Source organism: Coregonus clupeaformis, chromosome 2 (assembly GCF_020615455.1).
Source record: "Coregonus clupeaformis isolate EN_2021a chromosome 2, ASM2061545v1, whole genome shotgun sequence".
Classification (NCBI taxonomy): Eukaryota; Metazoa; Chordata; class Actinopteri; order Salmoniformes; family Salmonidae; genus Coregonus; species Coregonus clupeaformis.
In genome coordinates this window covers 36372546-36385004 of record NC_059193.1, presented here as the reverse complement: position 1 = coordinate 36385004, position 12459 = coordinate 36372546, and the positions used below count along the sequence as shown (strand labels likewise).

Here is a 12459-nt window from a genome sequence, read left to right as displayed (position 1 = left end):
TACAACCAGGTAAGGTTGGTCAGGCTCGGTGCTCAAGGGAGCCAGTACGCCTGCACGGTCCGGTATTTCCGGCGCCACCTCCTGTCTCCAGTCCAGTACCACCAGTGCCTACACCACGCACTAAGCCTCCTGTGTGTTCCCGAGTCCTGTGCGTCCTGTTCCTGCTTCCCGCACTAGCCCTGAGATGCGTGTCCTCAGCCCGGTACCTCCAGTTCCGGCACCACGCATCAGGCCTACGGTGCGTCCCCAGGGTCCAGGATGCCCTGTTCCTGCTCCCCGCACTAGCCCTGAGATGCGTGTCCTCAGCCCGGTACCTCCAGTTCCGGCACCACGCATCAGGCCTACGGTGCGTCCCCAGGGCCAAGCATGCCCTGTTCCTGCTTCCCGCACTAGCCCTGAGATGCGTGTCCTCAGCCCGGTACCTCCAGTTCCGGCACCACGCATCAGGCCTACAGTGCGTCTCAGCCGGCCAGAGTCTGCCGTCTGCCCTACGGCGCCTGAACTGCCCGTCTGCCCAACGGCGCCTGAACTGCCCGTCTGCCCAACGGCGCTTGAACTGCCCGTCTGCCCAACGGCGCTTGAACTGCCCGTCTGCCCTATGGCGCCTGAACTGCCCGTCTGCCAAGCGTTGCATAAGCCGCCCGTCTGTACTGAGCCTGCAAAGCCGCCCGTCTGCCATGAGCCTTCAGAGCCGTCCGCCAGACCGGAGCCGCTAGAGCCTTCCGCCAGACAGGATCAGCCAGAGCCTTCCGCCAGACAGGATCAGCCAGAGCCTTCCGCCAGACAGGATCAGCCAGAGCCTTCCGCCAGACAGGATCAGCCAGAGCCTTCCGCCAGACAGGATCAGTCAGAACCTTCCGCCAGACAGGATCAGCCAGAGCCGTCCGCCAGACAGGATCAGCCAGAGCCTTCCGCCAGCCATGAGCAGCCAGATCCGTCAGCCAGCCATGAGCAGCCAGATCCGTCAGCCAGCCATGAGCAGCCAGATCCGTCAGCCAGCCATGAGCAGCCAGATCCGTCAGCCAGCCATGAGCAGCCAGATCCGTCAGCCAGCCATGAGCAGCCAGATCCGTCAGCCAGCCATGAGCAGCCAGATCCTTCAGCCAGCCATGAGCAGCCAGATCCGTCAGCCAGCCATGAGCAGCCAGATCCGTCAGCCAGCCATGAGCAGCCAGATCCGTCAGCCAGCCATGAGCAGCCAGATCCGTCAGCCAGCCATGAGCCGTCCAGCCAGGATCCGCCAGAGCCGTCCAGCCAGGATCCGCCAGAGCCGTCCAGCCAGGATCCGCCAGAGCCGTCCAGCCAGGATCCGCCAGAGCCGTCCAGCCAGGATCCGCCAGAGCCGTCCAGCCAGGATCCGCCAGAGCCGCCCAGCCAGGATCCGCCAGCCAGCCAGGATCCGCCAGAGCCAGCCAGCCAGGATCCGCCATTCAGTCCGGAGCTGCCCCTTAGTCCGGTGCTGCCCCTTAGCCCGGTGCTGCCCCTTAGTCCGGTGCTGCCCCTTAGCCCGGTGCTGCCCCTTAGTCCGGTGCTGCCCCTTAGCCCGGTGCTGCCCCTGAGTCCGGTGCTGCCCCTGAGTCCGGTGCTGCCTCTTAGTCCGGTGCTGCCCCTTAATCCTGTGGGGTTTAGTTGGGGGTGGTCATGTGGAGGAGGTTACGTAAGCAGGTTGTGACTATGGTAGGGTGGGGATCACGACCGGGGCCAGAGCCGCCACCGTGGACAGACGCCCACCCAGACCCTCCCCTAGTCTTTTGTTGGTGCGCCCGGGGTTCGCACCTTTAGGGGGGGGTACTGTCACGCTCTGGTTCCGGGACGTTGTTTTTGAACCAGGGTGTGTTTGTATTGTTGGGTGTTGTGTGGGTTAGGTTGGGTATGGGTGTGTTCGTTTTGTTGTGTGCTGTTTGGTTGGGGTGTCTAGGGGGTTGTCTTTCTGGTTTATTAGTCATGTGACTCCCAATCGGAGGTAACGAGTGTCAGCTGTCGGCTCGTTATCTCTGATTGGGAGCCATATTTAAACTGTGTGTTTTCACCTGGTTTTGTGGGTTTTTGTTCCGTTTCGGTGAGTGTACCGTGGACTTCATTGAGTCGTCTTTTGTTTTGTATAATATAGTTACGTTTATTTGAATAAAGTCATGTTTCTTGGACACGCTGCGCCTTGGTCATACTTGGACGACATAGACGATCGTGACATTCCGTCAGTAGAAGATGCCTGGTTGTTGTTTAAAAGTAATTTCCTCTCAATCTTAAATAAACATGCCCCATTCAAAAAATACAGAACTAAGAACAGATATAGCCCCTGGTTCTCCTCAGACTTGACTGCCCTTGACCAGCACAAAAACATCCTGTGGCGTACTGCATTAGCATCAAATAGCCCCCGCAATATGCAACTTTTCAGGGAAGTTAGGAACCAATATACACAAGCAGTCAGGAAAGCAAAGGCTAACTTTTTCAAACAGAAATTTGATTCCTCTAGCACTAACTCCAAAAAGTTTTGGGACACTGTAAAGTCCATAGAGAATAAGAGCACTTCCTCCCAGCTGCCCACTGCACTGAGGCTAGGAAACACTATCACCACCGATAAATCTACAATAATCGAGAATTTCAACAAGCATTTTGCTACGGCTGGCCATGCTTTCCACTTGGCTACCACTACCCCGACCACCAACTCTGCACCCCCAGCTGCAACTTTTTTTTTTCTATGGGATTAAGGTCTGGAGAATGGCTAGGCCACTCCAGGACCTTAATGTGCTTCTTCTTGAGCCACTCCTTTGTTGCCTTGTCCGTGTGTTTTGGGTCATTGTCATGCTGGAATACCCATCCACGACCCATTTTCAATGCCCTGGCTGAGGGAAGGAGGTTCTCACCCAAGATTTGATGGTACATGGCCCTATCCATCGTCCTTTTGAAGCGGTGAAGTTGTCATGGCCCCTTAGCAGAAAACACCCCCAAAGCATAATGTTTCCACCTCCATGTTTGACGGTGGGGATGGTGTTCTTGGGGTCATAGGCAGCATTCCTCCTCCTCCAAACACGGCGAGTTGAGTTGATGCCAAAGAGCTCGATTTTGGTCTCATCTGACCACAACACTTTCACCCAGTTCTCCTCTGAATCATTCAGATGTTCATTGGCAAACTTCAGACGGGTATGTATATGTGCTTTCTTGAGCAGGGGGACCTTGCGGGCGCTGCAGGATTTCAGTCCTTCACGGCGTAGTGTGTTACCAATTGTTTTCTTGGTGACTATGGTCCCAGCTGCCTTGAGATCATTGACAAGATCCTCCCGTGTAGTTCTGGGCTGATTACTCACCGTTCTCATGATCATTGCAACTCCACGAGGTGAGATCTTGCATGGAGCACCAGGCCGAGGGAGATTGACAGTTCTTTTGTGTTTCTTCCATTTGCGAATAATCGCACCAACTGTTGTTACCTTCTCACCAAGCTGCTTGGCGGTGGTCTTGTAGCCCATTCCAGCCTTGTGTAGGTCTACAATCTTGTCCCTGACATCCTTGGAGAGCTCTTTGGTCTTGGCCGTGGTGGAGAGTTTGGAATCTGATTGATTGATTGATTGCTTCTGTGGACAGGTGTCTTTTATACAGGTAACAAACTGAGATTAGGAGCACTCACTTTAACAGTGTGCTCCTAATCTCATTTCGTTACCTTTATAAAAGACACCTGGGAGCCAGAAATCTTTCTGATTGAGAGGGTGTCAAATACTTATTTCCCTCATTAAAATGCAAATAAATTTATAACATTTTTGACATGCGTTTTTCTGGATTTTTTTGTTGTTATTCTGTCTCTCACTGTTCAAATAAACCTACCATTAATATTATAGACTGATAATTTCTTTGTCAGTGGGCAAACGCACAAAATCAGCAGGGGATCAAATACTTTTTTCCCCTCACTGTATATCCATCCTGCCCTGCCTTTTCGAAAGTATTTGAAAGCCAAGTTAACAAACAGATCACCGACCATTTCGAATCCCACCGTACCTTCTCCGCTATGCAATCCGGTTTCCGAGCTGGTCATGGGTGCACTTCAGCCACGCTCAAGGTCCTAAACGATATTATAACTGTGATCGATAATAGACAATACTGTGCAGCCGTCTTCATCGACCTGGCCAAAGCTTTCGACTCTGTCAACCACCGCATTCTTATTGGCAGACTAAATTGCCTTGGTTTCTCAAATGACTGCCTCGCCTGGTTCACCAACTACTTCTCAGATAGAGTTCAATGTGTCAAATCGGAGGGCCTGTTGTCTGGACCTCTGGCAGTCTCTATGGGGGTGCCACAGGGTTCAATTCTTGGGCCGACTCTTTTCTCCGTGTATATCAATGATGTCGCTCTTGCTGCTGGTGACTCTCAGATCCACCACTACGCAGACGACACCATTTTGTATACATCTGGCCCTTCATTGGACACTGTTAACAAACTTCCAAACGAGCTTCAATCCCATACAACACTCCTTCAGTAGCCTCCAACTGCTCTTAAACACTAGTAAAATTAAATGCATGCTCTTCAATCGAACGCTGCTGGCTCCCGCCCACCCGACTAGAATCACTACTCTCGACGGGTCTGACCTAGAGTATGTGGACAACTACAAATACCTAGGTGTCTGGTTAGACTGTAAACTATCCTTCCAGACTCACATTAAGAATCTCCAATCCAAAGTTAAATCTAGAATCGGCTTCCTATTTCGCAACAATGCCTCCTTCACTCATGCTGCCAAACATGCCCTCGTAAAACTGACTATCCTACCGATCCTTGACTTTGGCGAATAGCCTCCAACACTCTACTCAGCAAATTGGATGTAGTCTATCACAGTGCCATCCGTTTTGTCTCCAAAGCCCCATACACTACCCACCACTGTGACCTGTACGCTCTTGTTGGCTGGTCCTCACTACATGTTTGTTGTCAAACCCACTGGCTCCAGGCCATCTATAAATCACTGCTAGGCAAATCCCCGCCTTATCTTAGCTCATTGGTCACCATAGCAGCACCCAGCCGTAGTCTGCGCTCCAGCAGGTATATCTCACTGGTCATCCCCAAAGCCAACACCTCCTTTGGCCGCCATTCCTTCCAGTTCTCTGCTGCCAATGACTGGAACGAATTGCAAACATCTCTGAAGCTGGAGACTCTTATCTCCCTCACTAACTTTAAGCATCAGTTGTCAGAGCACCTTACCGATCACTGCACCTGTACACAGCCCATCTGAAATTAGCCCACCCAACTACCTCATCCCTATATTGTTATTTATTTTGCTCTTCTGCACCCCAGTATCTCTATTTGCACATAATCTCTTGCACATCTAGCATTCCAGTGTTAATACTAATTGTAATTATTTTGCACTATAGCCTATTTATTGCCTTACCTCCATAACTTGCTACATTTGCACACACTGTATATATATTTTCTGTTGTATTTTTTTACTTTGTTTTTTTACCCCATATGTAACTCTGTGTTGTTGTGTTTATCGCACTGCTTTGCTTTATCTTGGCCAGGTCGCAGTTGTAAATGAGAACTTGTTCTCAACTGGCTTACCTGGTTAAATAAAGGTGAAATAAATAAATACAAATAAATATCCATAGTCCATGGCCAGGGAGTAAAAAGTTATCCTATGGTTGTGTCAAATTGGCTGCATCGAAAAACAACTTCTAGCCCCTACCTTCTATGTGTAACCAGTGTGAAATGGCAAATGGTGAAATAAAATTTAAAAAATAATAAATACAAAAACCTCATCAATCTACACACAATACAGAAATACCTTATCTACATAAGTATTCAGACCCTTTGCTATGTGACTCGAAATTGAGCTCAGGTGCATTCTGTTTCCATTGATCATCCTTGAGATGTTTCTACAACTTGATTAGAGTCCACCTTTGGTAAATTCAATTGATTGGACATGATTTGGAAAGTCACACACCTTTCTATATAAGGTCCCACAGTTGACAGTGCATGTCAGAGCAAAAACCAAGCCATGAGGTCAAAGGAATTGTCGGTAGAGCTCTGAGACAGGATTGTGTTGAGGCACAGATCTGGGAAAGGGTACCAAAACATTTCTGCAGCATTGAAGGTCCCCAAGAACACAGTGTCTTCCATCATTCTTAAATGGAACAAGTTTGGAATCACCAAGACTCTTCCCAGAGCTGGCCACCCGGCCAAACTGAGCAATCGGGGGAGAAGGGCCTTGGTCAGGGAGGTGACCAAGAACCCGGTGGACACTCTGACAGAGCTCCAGAGTTCCTCTGTGGAGATGGGAGAACCTTCCAGATGGACAACCATCTCTGCAGCACTCCACCAATCAGGCCTTTATGGTAGAGTGGCCAGACGGAAGCCACTCCTCAGTAAAAGGCACATGAAAGCCCACTTGGAGTTTGCCAAAAGGCAGCTAAAGGACTCTCAGACCATGAGAAACAAGATTCTCTGGTCTGATGAAAAAATATTGAACTATTTGGCCAGAATACCAAGCGTCACATCTGGAGGAAACCTGGCACCATCCCTACGGTGAAGCATGGTGGTGGCAGCATCATGCTGTGGGGATGTTGTTCAGCGGCAGGGACTGGGAGACTAGTCAGGATCAAGAGAAAGATGAACGGAGCAAAGTACAGAGAGATCCTTAATGAAAACCTACTCCAGAGCGCTCAGGACCTCAGACTGGGGCGAAGATTCACTTTCCAACAGGACAACGACCCTAAGCATACAGCCAAGACAACGCAGGAGTGGCTTCGGGACAAGTCTCTGAATGTCCTTGAGTGGCCCAGCCAGAGCCCGGACTTGAACCCGATCGAACATCTTTGGAGAGACCTGAAAATAGCTGTGCAGCGACGCTCCCCGTCCAACCTGACAGAGCATGAGAGGATCTGCAGAGAAGAATGGGAGAAACTACCCAAATACAGGTGTCCCAAGCTTGTAGCGTCATACCCAAGAAGACTTGAGGCTGTAATTGCTGCCAAAGGTGCTTCCACAAAGTACTGAGTAAATGGTCTGAATACTTATGTAAATGTGATATTTCAGTTTTTTTGTTTTTTTATACATGGGCAAAAATGTATAAAAACATGTTTTTGCTTTGTCATTATGGGTATTGTGTGTAGATTGATGAGTGGACAAAAACAATTTAATCCATTTTAGAATAAGGCTGTAACGTAACAAAATTTTGAAAAGGTCAAGTGGTCTGAAGGCTTGTTGCCTTTGGAGTCCAGAGTGGACCAACTTAAACTCAATCATATGTTTGACATCTTAAATGATAATACATCTATAGTCTATAACCAGCATAGTTACAATACCAGAGCTAGTTTTATGTCTTGTAAAATCCCAAGAGTAAACAGTACTGCGAGGAGCATATATTTCTATACAGGCATTTATAATAATAATAATAATAATATGCCATTTAGCAGACGCTTTTATCCAAAGCGACTTACATTCATGCGTGCATACATTATTTTATTTTTTTGTGTATGGGTGGTCCCGGGGATCGAACCCACTACCTTGGCGTTACAAGCGCCATGCTCTACCAGCTGAGCTACAGAGGACCACGATTTGTCTGTGGAATAGCCACGATTTGTCTGTGGAATAGCCTCCCTTTGGAGATCAAAGAAAAAGTAGAAGCTTTAAAAAGCAGGCAAAGGCTCTCATTTGGACAAGGTTGCCTAACTAAGATAAACCACTCCACTGCCCCTTGTGCCCCCTACTGCTGGTCATGTATTTATTTGAATGATAGGTATGATAGGTATCTCCCGAGTGGCGCAGTGGTCTAAGGCACTGCATCGCAGTGCTAGCTGTACCACTAGAGATCCTGGTTCGAATCCAGGCTCTGTCGTAGCCGGCCGCGACTGGGAGACCCATGGGGCGGCGCACAATTGGACCAGCGTCGTCCAGGGTAGGGGAATGGCCGGCAGAGATGTAGCTCAGTTGGTAGAGCATGGCGTTTGCAACGCCAGGGTTGTGGGTTAGATTCCCACGGGGGGCCAGTATGAAAAATAAAAAAATAAAATATGTATGCACTCACTAACTGTAAGTCGCTCTGGAATGACTAAAATGTATGATGTGCAATGTACATTTTGTTGTATATGTCTGTTACCCAAATAAATTCAAATCAATACCTGTTCAATTCTAATTGTAATTAATGATGCACATTTATTCTTGAATAATTGTTATGCCTTAGGAGATTAGTACAACTGCCACACTAGTATATAGTATCATAACCCAATAATTCAATTAATTTTAGTATTTTCTAAAGTCTAGCAACCTTGCCAGCAGACAAGCAGGTACTCTTTGCCTGGTCCAGTCAGTGTGCTCCCTCTGAAAAACAGAGCGGACAGATGTTTTTATATATCGTTATAATAAAATGTGGGCTTAAAAGTTAAGTTTAGTAATTTATGTAACATCTGAAAAATACAAAAACAGGACAATTCTGAGGGGGCATGTGCCCTTGTGCCCCGTATGGGCATGACGCCTCTGCCCTCAAACTAATTCAGGGCTAGTATATGTGGTTCACCTCTCCCTCAGTATTCTATAGTGGTCTTGCCTGAGGATAAAATGTGTGTTTGTGTGCATGAGTGTGTGACATGTTAGTCAGTGACGGCATTTCTAATTTGTGTAATTGACTCTAGCTGCAGACATCACCGCGAGATGACAGTGGGAGCGAGGAGAGTGCTAATCAAGTCAATGTAAGTGGCTGTGACCCTTTCCATCTCTCTCTCGCCTTCTCTTCTATTTCTTTAAAAAAATATATAATTTATATCTCTCTATTTTTCTATTTTCTCTCTACATCTCTGGCTCCCTCTCACTCACTTTCTCTTTCTCTGTTCCTCTCTCTGTCACTCTCTCCGCTCTCTCTTTCTCTACTCCCCTCTCTCTCTCCTCTCCTCTCTTCTTTTCCAGTGACATGACAGATCAAGCGTGTGTGCGCGTGTCTGTTTGCATGAGTTTGTGACGTTAGTCAGTGACGTCTTTTCTCATTTTTATAATTGACTCTAGCTGGAGACATCAACGCGAGATGACAGCAGGAGCGAGGAGAGTCCTAATCAAGTCAATGTAAGTGGCTGTGACCCTCTCCACCCCTCTCTCTCGCCTTCTCTTCTATATATTTTTCTATTTTTTCTCTACATCTCTCTCTTGCTCTCTCCTTCTCTGCTCCCGTCGCTCTCGCCTCTCTCCTTTTCCAGTGACATGACAGATCATTACAGGCCAATCCAGTGCAGGAGGACTTTATTTGTCGCAGGATAAATCAACCCGACTCAACTGGGTTAGGAAATCAAGGACTTGTCCTATTATACACACATGGTAATGAACATTGCCTTTGGGGAAGCCCTGTAAGAGATGTCACCGTGCCTGGGTCAGGCAGGGCAGCGCCCACACACACATCAGTCAGACACAGATAAACACACTTACCCAACCCTCCTTTTGCCAGCCTGTCAGAAGCCCACTGTAAACAACTTGATCATTAGTCTCTCAATTCAATTTCAATTTCAATTTAAGGGCTTTATTGGCATGGGAAACGTGTGTTAACATTGCCAAAGCAAGTGAAGTAGATAGTAAACAAAAGTGAAATAAACAATAAATATTAACAGTAAACATTACACTCAGAAGTTTCAAAAGAATAAAGACATTTCAAATGTCATATTATGTATATATACAGTGTTGTAACAATGTGCAAATAGTTAAAGTACAAATGGGAAAATAAATAAACATAAATATGGGTTGTATTTACAATGGTGTTTGTTCTTCACTGGTTGCCCTTTTCTTGTGGCAACAGGTCACAAATCTTGCAGCTGTGATGGCACACTGTGGTTTTTCACCCAGTAGATCTCTCTCTCTCTCTCTCTTTCTCTCTCCTCCCACTGCCTCTGTCTGATGTTTCTAGGGCTGTGTGTGTATACAGTGGGGGGAAAAGTATTTAGTCAGCCACCAATTGTGCAAGTTCTCCCACTTAAAAAGATGAGCGAGGCCTGTAATTTTCATCATAGGTACACGTCAACTATGTCAGACAAAATGAGAGAAAAAAAATCCAGAAAATCACATTGTAGGATTTTTAATGAATTTATTTGCAAATTATGGTGGAAAATAAGTATTTGGTCAATAACAAAAGATTCTCAATACTTTGTTATATACCCTTTGTTGGCAATGACACAGGTCAAACATTTTCGGCCATTCCTCCATGCAGATGTCCTCTAGAGCAGTGATGTTTTGGGGCTGTCGCTGGGCAACACGGACTTTCAACTCCCTCCAAAGATTTTCTATGGGGTTGAGATCTGGAGACTGGCTAGGCCACTCCAGGACCTTGAAATGCTTCTTACTCCTTCGTTGCCCGGGCGATGTGTTTGGGATCATTGTCATGCTGAAAGACCCAGCCACGTTTCATCTTCAATGCCCTTGCTGATGGAAGGAGGTTTTCACTCAAAATCTCACGATACATGGCCCCATTCATTCATTCCTTTACACGGATCAGTCGTCCTGGTCCCTTTGCAGAAAAACAGCCCCAAAGCATGATGTTTCCACCCCCATGCTTCACAGTAGGTATGGTGTTCTTTGGATGCAACTCAGCATTCTTTGTCCTCCAAACATGACGAGTTTAGTTTTTACCAAAAAGTTATATTTTGGTTTCATCTGACCATATGACATTCTCCCAATCCTCTTCTGGATCATCCAAATGCACTCTAGCAAACTTCAGACGGGCCTGGACATGTACTGGCTTAAGCAGGGGGACACGTCTGGCACTGCAGGATTTGAGTCCCTGGCGGCGTAGTGTGTTACTGATGGTAGGCTTTGTTACTTTGGTCCCAGCTCTCTGCAGGTCATTCACTAGGTCCCCCCGTGTGGTTCTGGGATTTTTGCTCACCGTTCTTGTGATCATTTTGACCCCACGGGGTGAGATCTTGCGTGGAGCCCCAGATCGAGGGAGATTATCAGTGTTCTTGTATGTCTTCCATTTCCTAATAATTGCTCCCACAGTTGATTTCTTCAAACTAAGCTGCTTAATTATTGCAGATTCAGTCTTCCCAGCCTGGTGCAGGTCTACAATTTTGTTTCTGGTGTCCTTTGACAGCTCTTTGGTCTTGGCCATAGTGGAGTTTGGAGTGTGACTGTTTGAGGTTGTGGACAGGTGTCTTTTATACTGATAACAAGTTCAAACAGGTGCCATTAATACAGGTAACGAGTGGAGGACAGAGGAGCCTCTTAAAGAAGAAGTTACAGGTCTGTGAGAGCCAGAAATCTTGCTTGTTTGTAGGTGATCAAATACATATTTTCCACCATAATTTGCAAATAAATTCATAAAAAATCCTACAATGTGATTTTCTGGAGAAAGAAAATCTCAATTTGTCTGTCATAGTTGACGTGTACCTATGATGAAAATGACAGGCCTCTCTCATCTTTTTAAGTGGGAGAACTTGCACAATTGGTGGCTGACTAAATACTTTTTATATATATATATCTATATGTATATATCACCTACCAGCCTAACAGGGTTTTCTCTACTTGTCCTGTAGGAGGCGACAGCATTAGCACTGGTGTCATGCAGTCAGGAAATGGAGAGTCTGCCCCCAGAGAAGATTCCCCCCAGTCTTGTTCACTCTGAGAGAGAGGCCTTGCTAGTTGGTATGTTCATCTAACATTACTACAACATTACTATAATGTTATATTAACATAACTATAGAGGAGAAGATCACTCCTCCATTGTTTATCAGTGTGTGTTTGTTTTCTGAGCAGGCTCCTCAGTGGGCTATAAGATGTTATTACACAGGGGTTTAGGAATATCAGTATTGGATGATCATATCAATGAGCTGATAGCAGATGTTATTATTGTTGGGATTAATTCAACCCCTTGGTGCTGTGTGGTGTGTGCTTGCGTGCATGTGTAGAACCCCATGCTGCTCTGATCAGAGAAGCTTTAATGTGGAGAGCAGCATCAAAGTCCTCATTAAACACTTCTCTTAATCTGAATGGTTCAAATAAGAGTCTTCCATTGAGCTGGGATCGCTTTGGAGAAGTCAGGCACACTTGAAGAGTCCAGATATATTTTCACATCAGTCAAACAAGCTGAGTTGAGTGGTCTCTTGACTGTGAGGTTCTCACTGGCTTTCATGATGGACAGATGGGTGAATGAATCAACACTAAAATTGAATGGTGTTAGTTACCTATAGGTTAGCTATAGGTCAATAGTCTACAGTTTGATTTATTACGTGGGTCTTTCTATAAATAAAGGGGCCAATGTGTGACATCAGGACACATTTTTAAAATGTTCTTGCAGCTTCAAATCAAATTGAATCAAATTGTATTGGTCACATACACGTGTTTAACAGATGTTATTGCGGGTGTAGTGAAATGCTTGTGCTTCTAGCTCCGACAGTGCAGTAATATCTAACAAGTAATATCTAACAATTTTACAACATATACCCAATACACACAAATCTAAGTAAGGAATGAATTAAGAATATATACATACAGTGAGGGAAAAAAGTATTTGAT

At 46.3% G+C, this 12459-nt stretch overlaps 1 protein-coding gene across 1 annotated transcript in view; it reads left to right on the top strand.

Moving 5' to 3' along the window:
• The window catches only part of LOC121534880 (ecto-NOX disulfide-thiol exchanger 2), a 454166-nt gene that overhangs the window by 425651 nt on the left and 16056 nt on the right, over window positions 1–12459 (top strand). The window contains exons 12-14 of the mRNA XM_041841491.2: window positions 8604–8660; window positions 8971–9027; window positions 11481–11589. Of these exons, the coding sequence (XP_041697425.1) occupies window positions 8604–8660; window positions 8971–9027; window positions 11481–11589 (223 nt within the window). The remainder of the gene's footprint in view (window positions 1–8603; window positions 8661–8970; window positions 9028–11480; window positions 11590–12459) is intronic.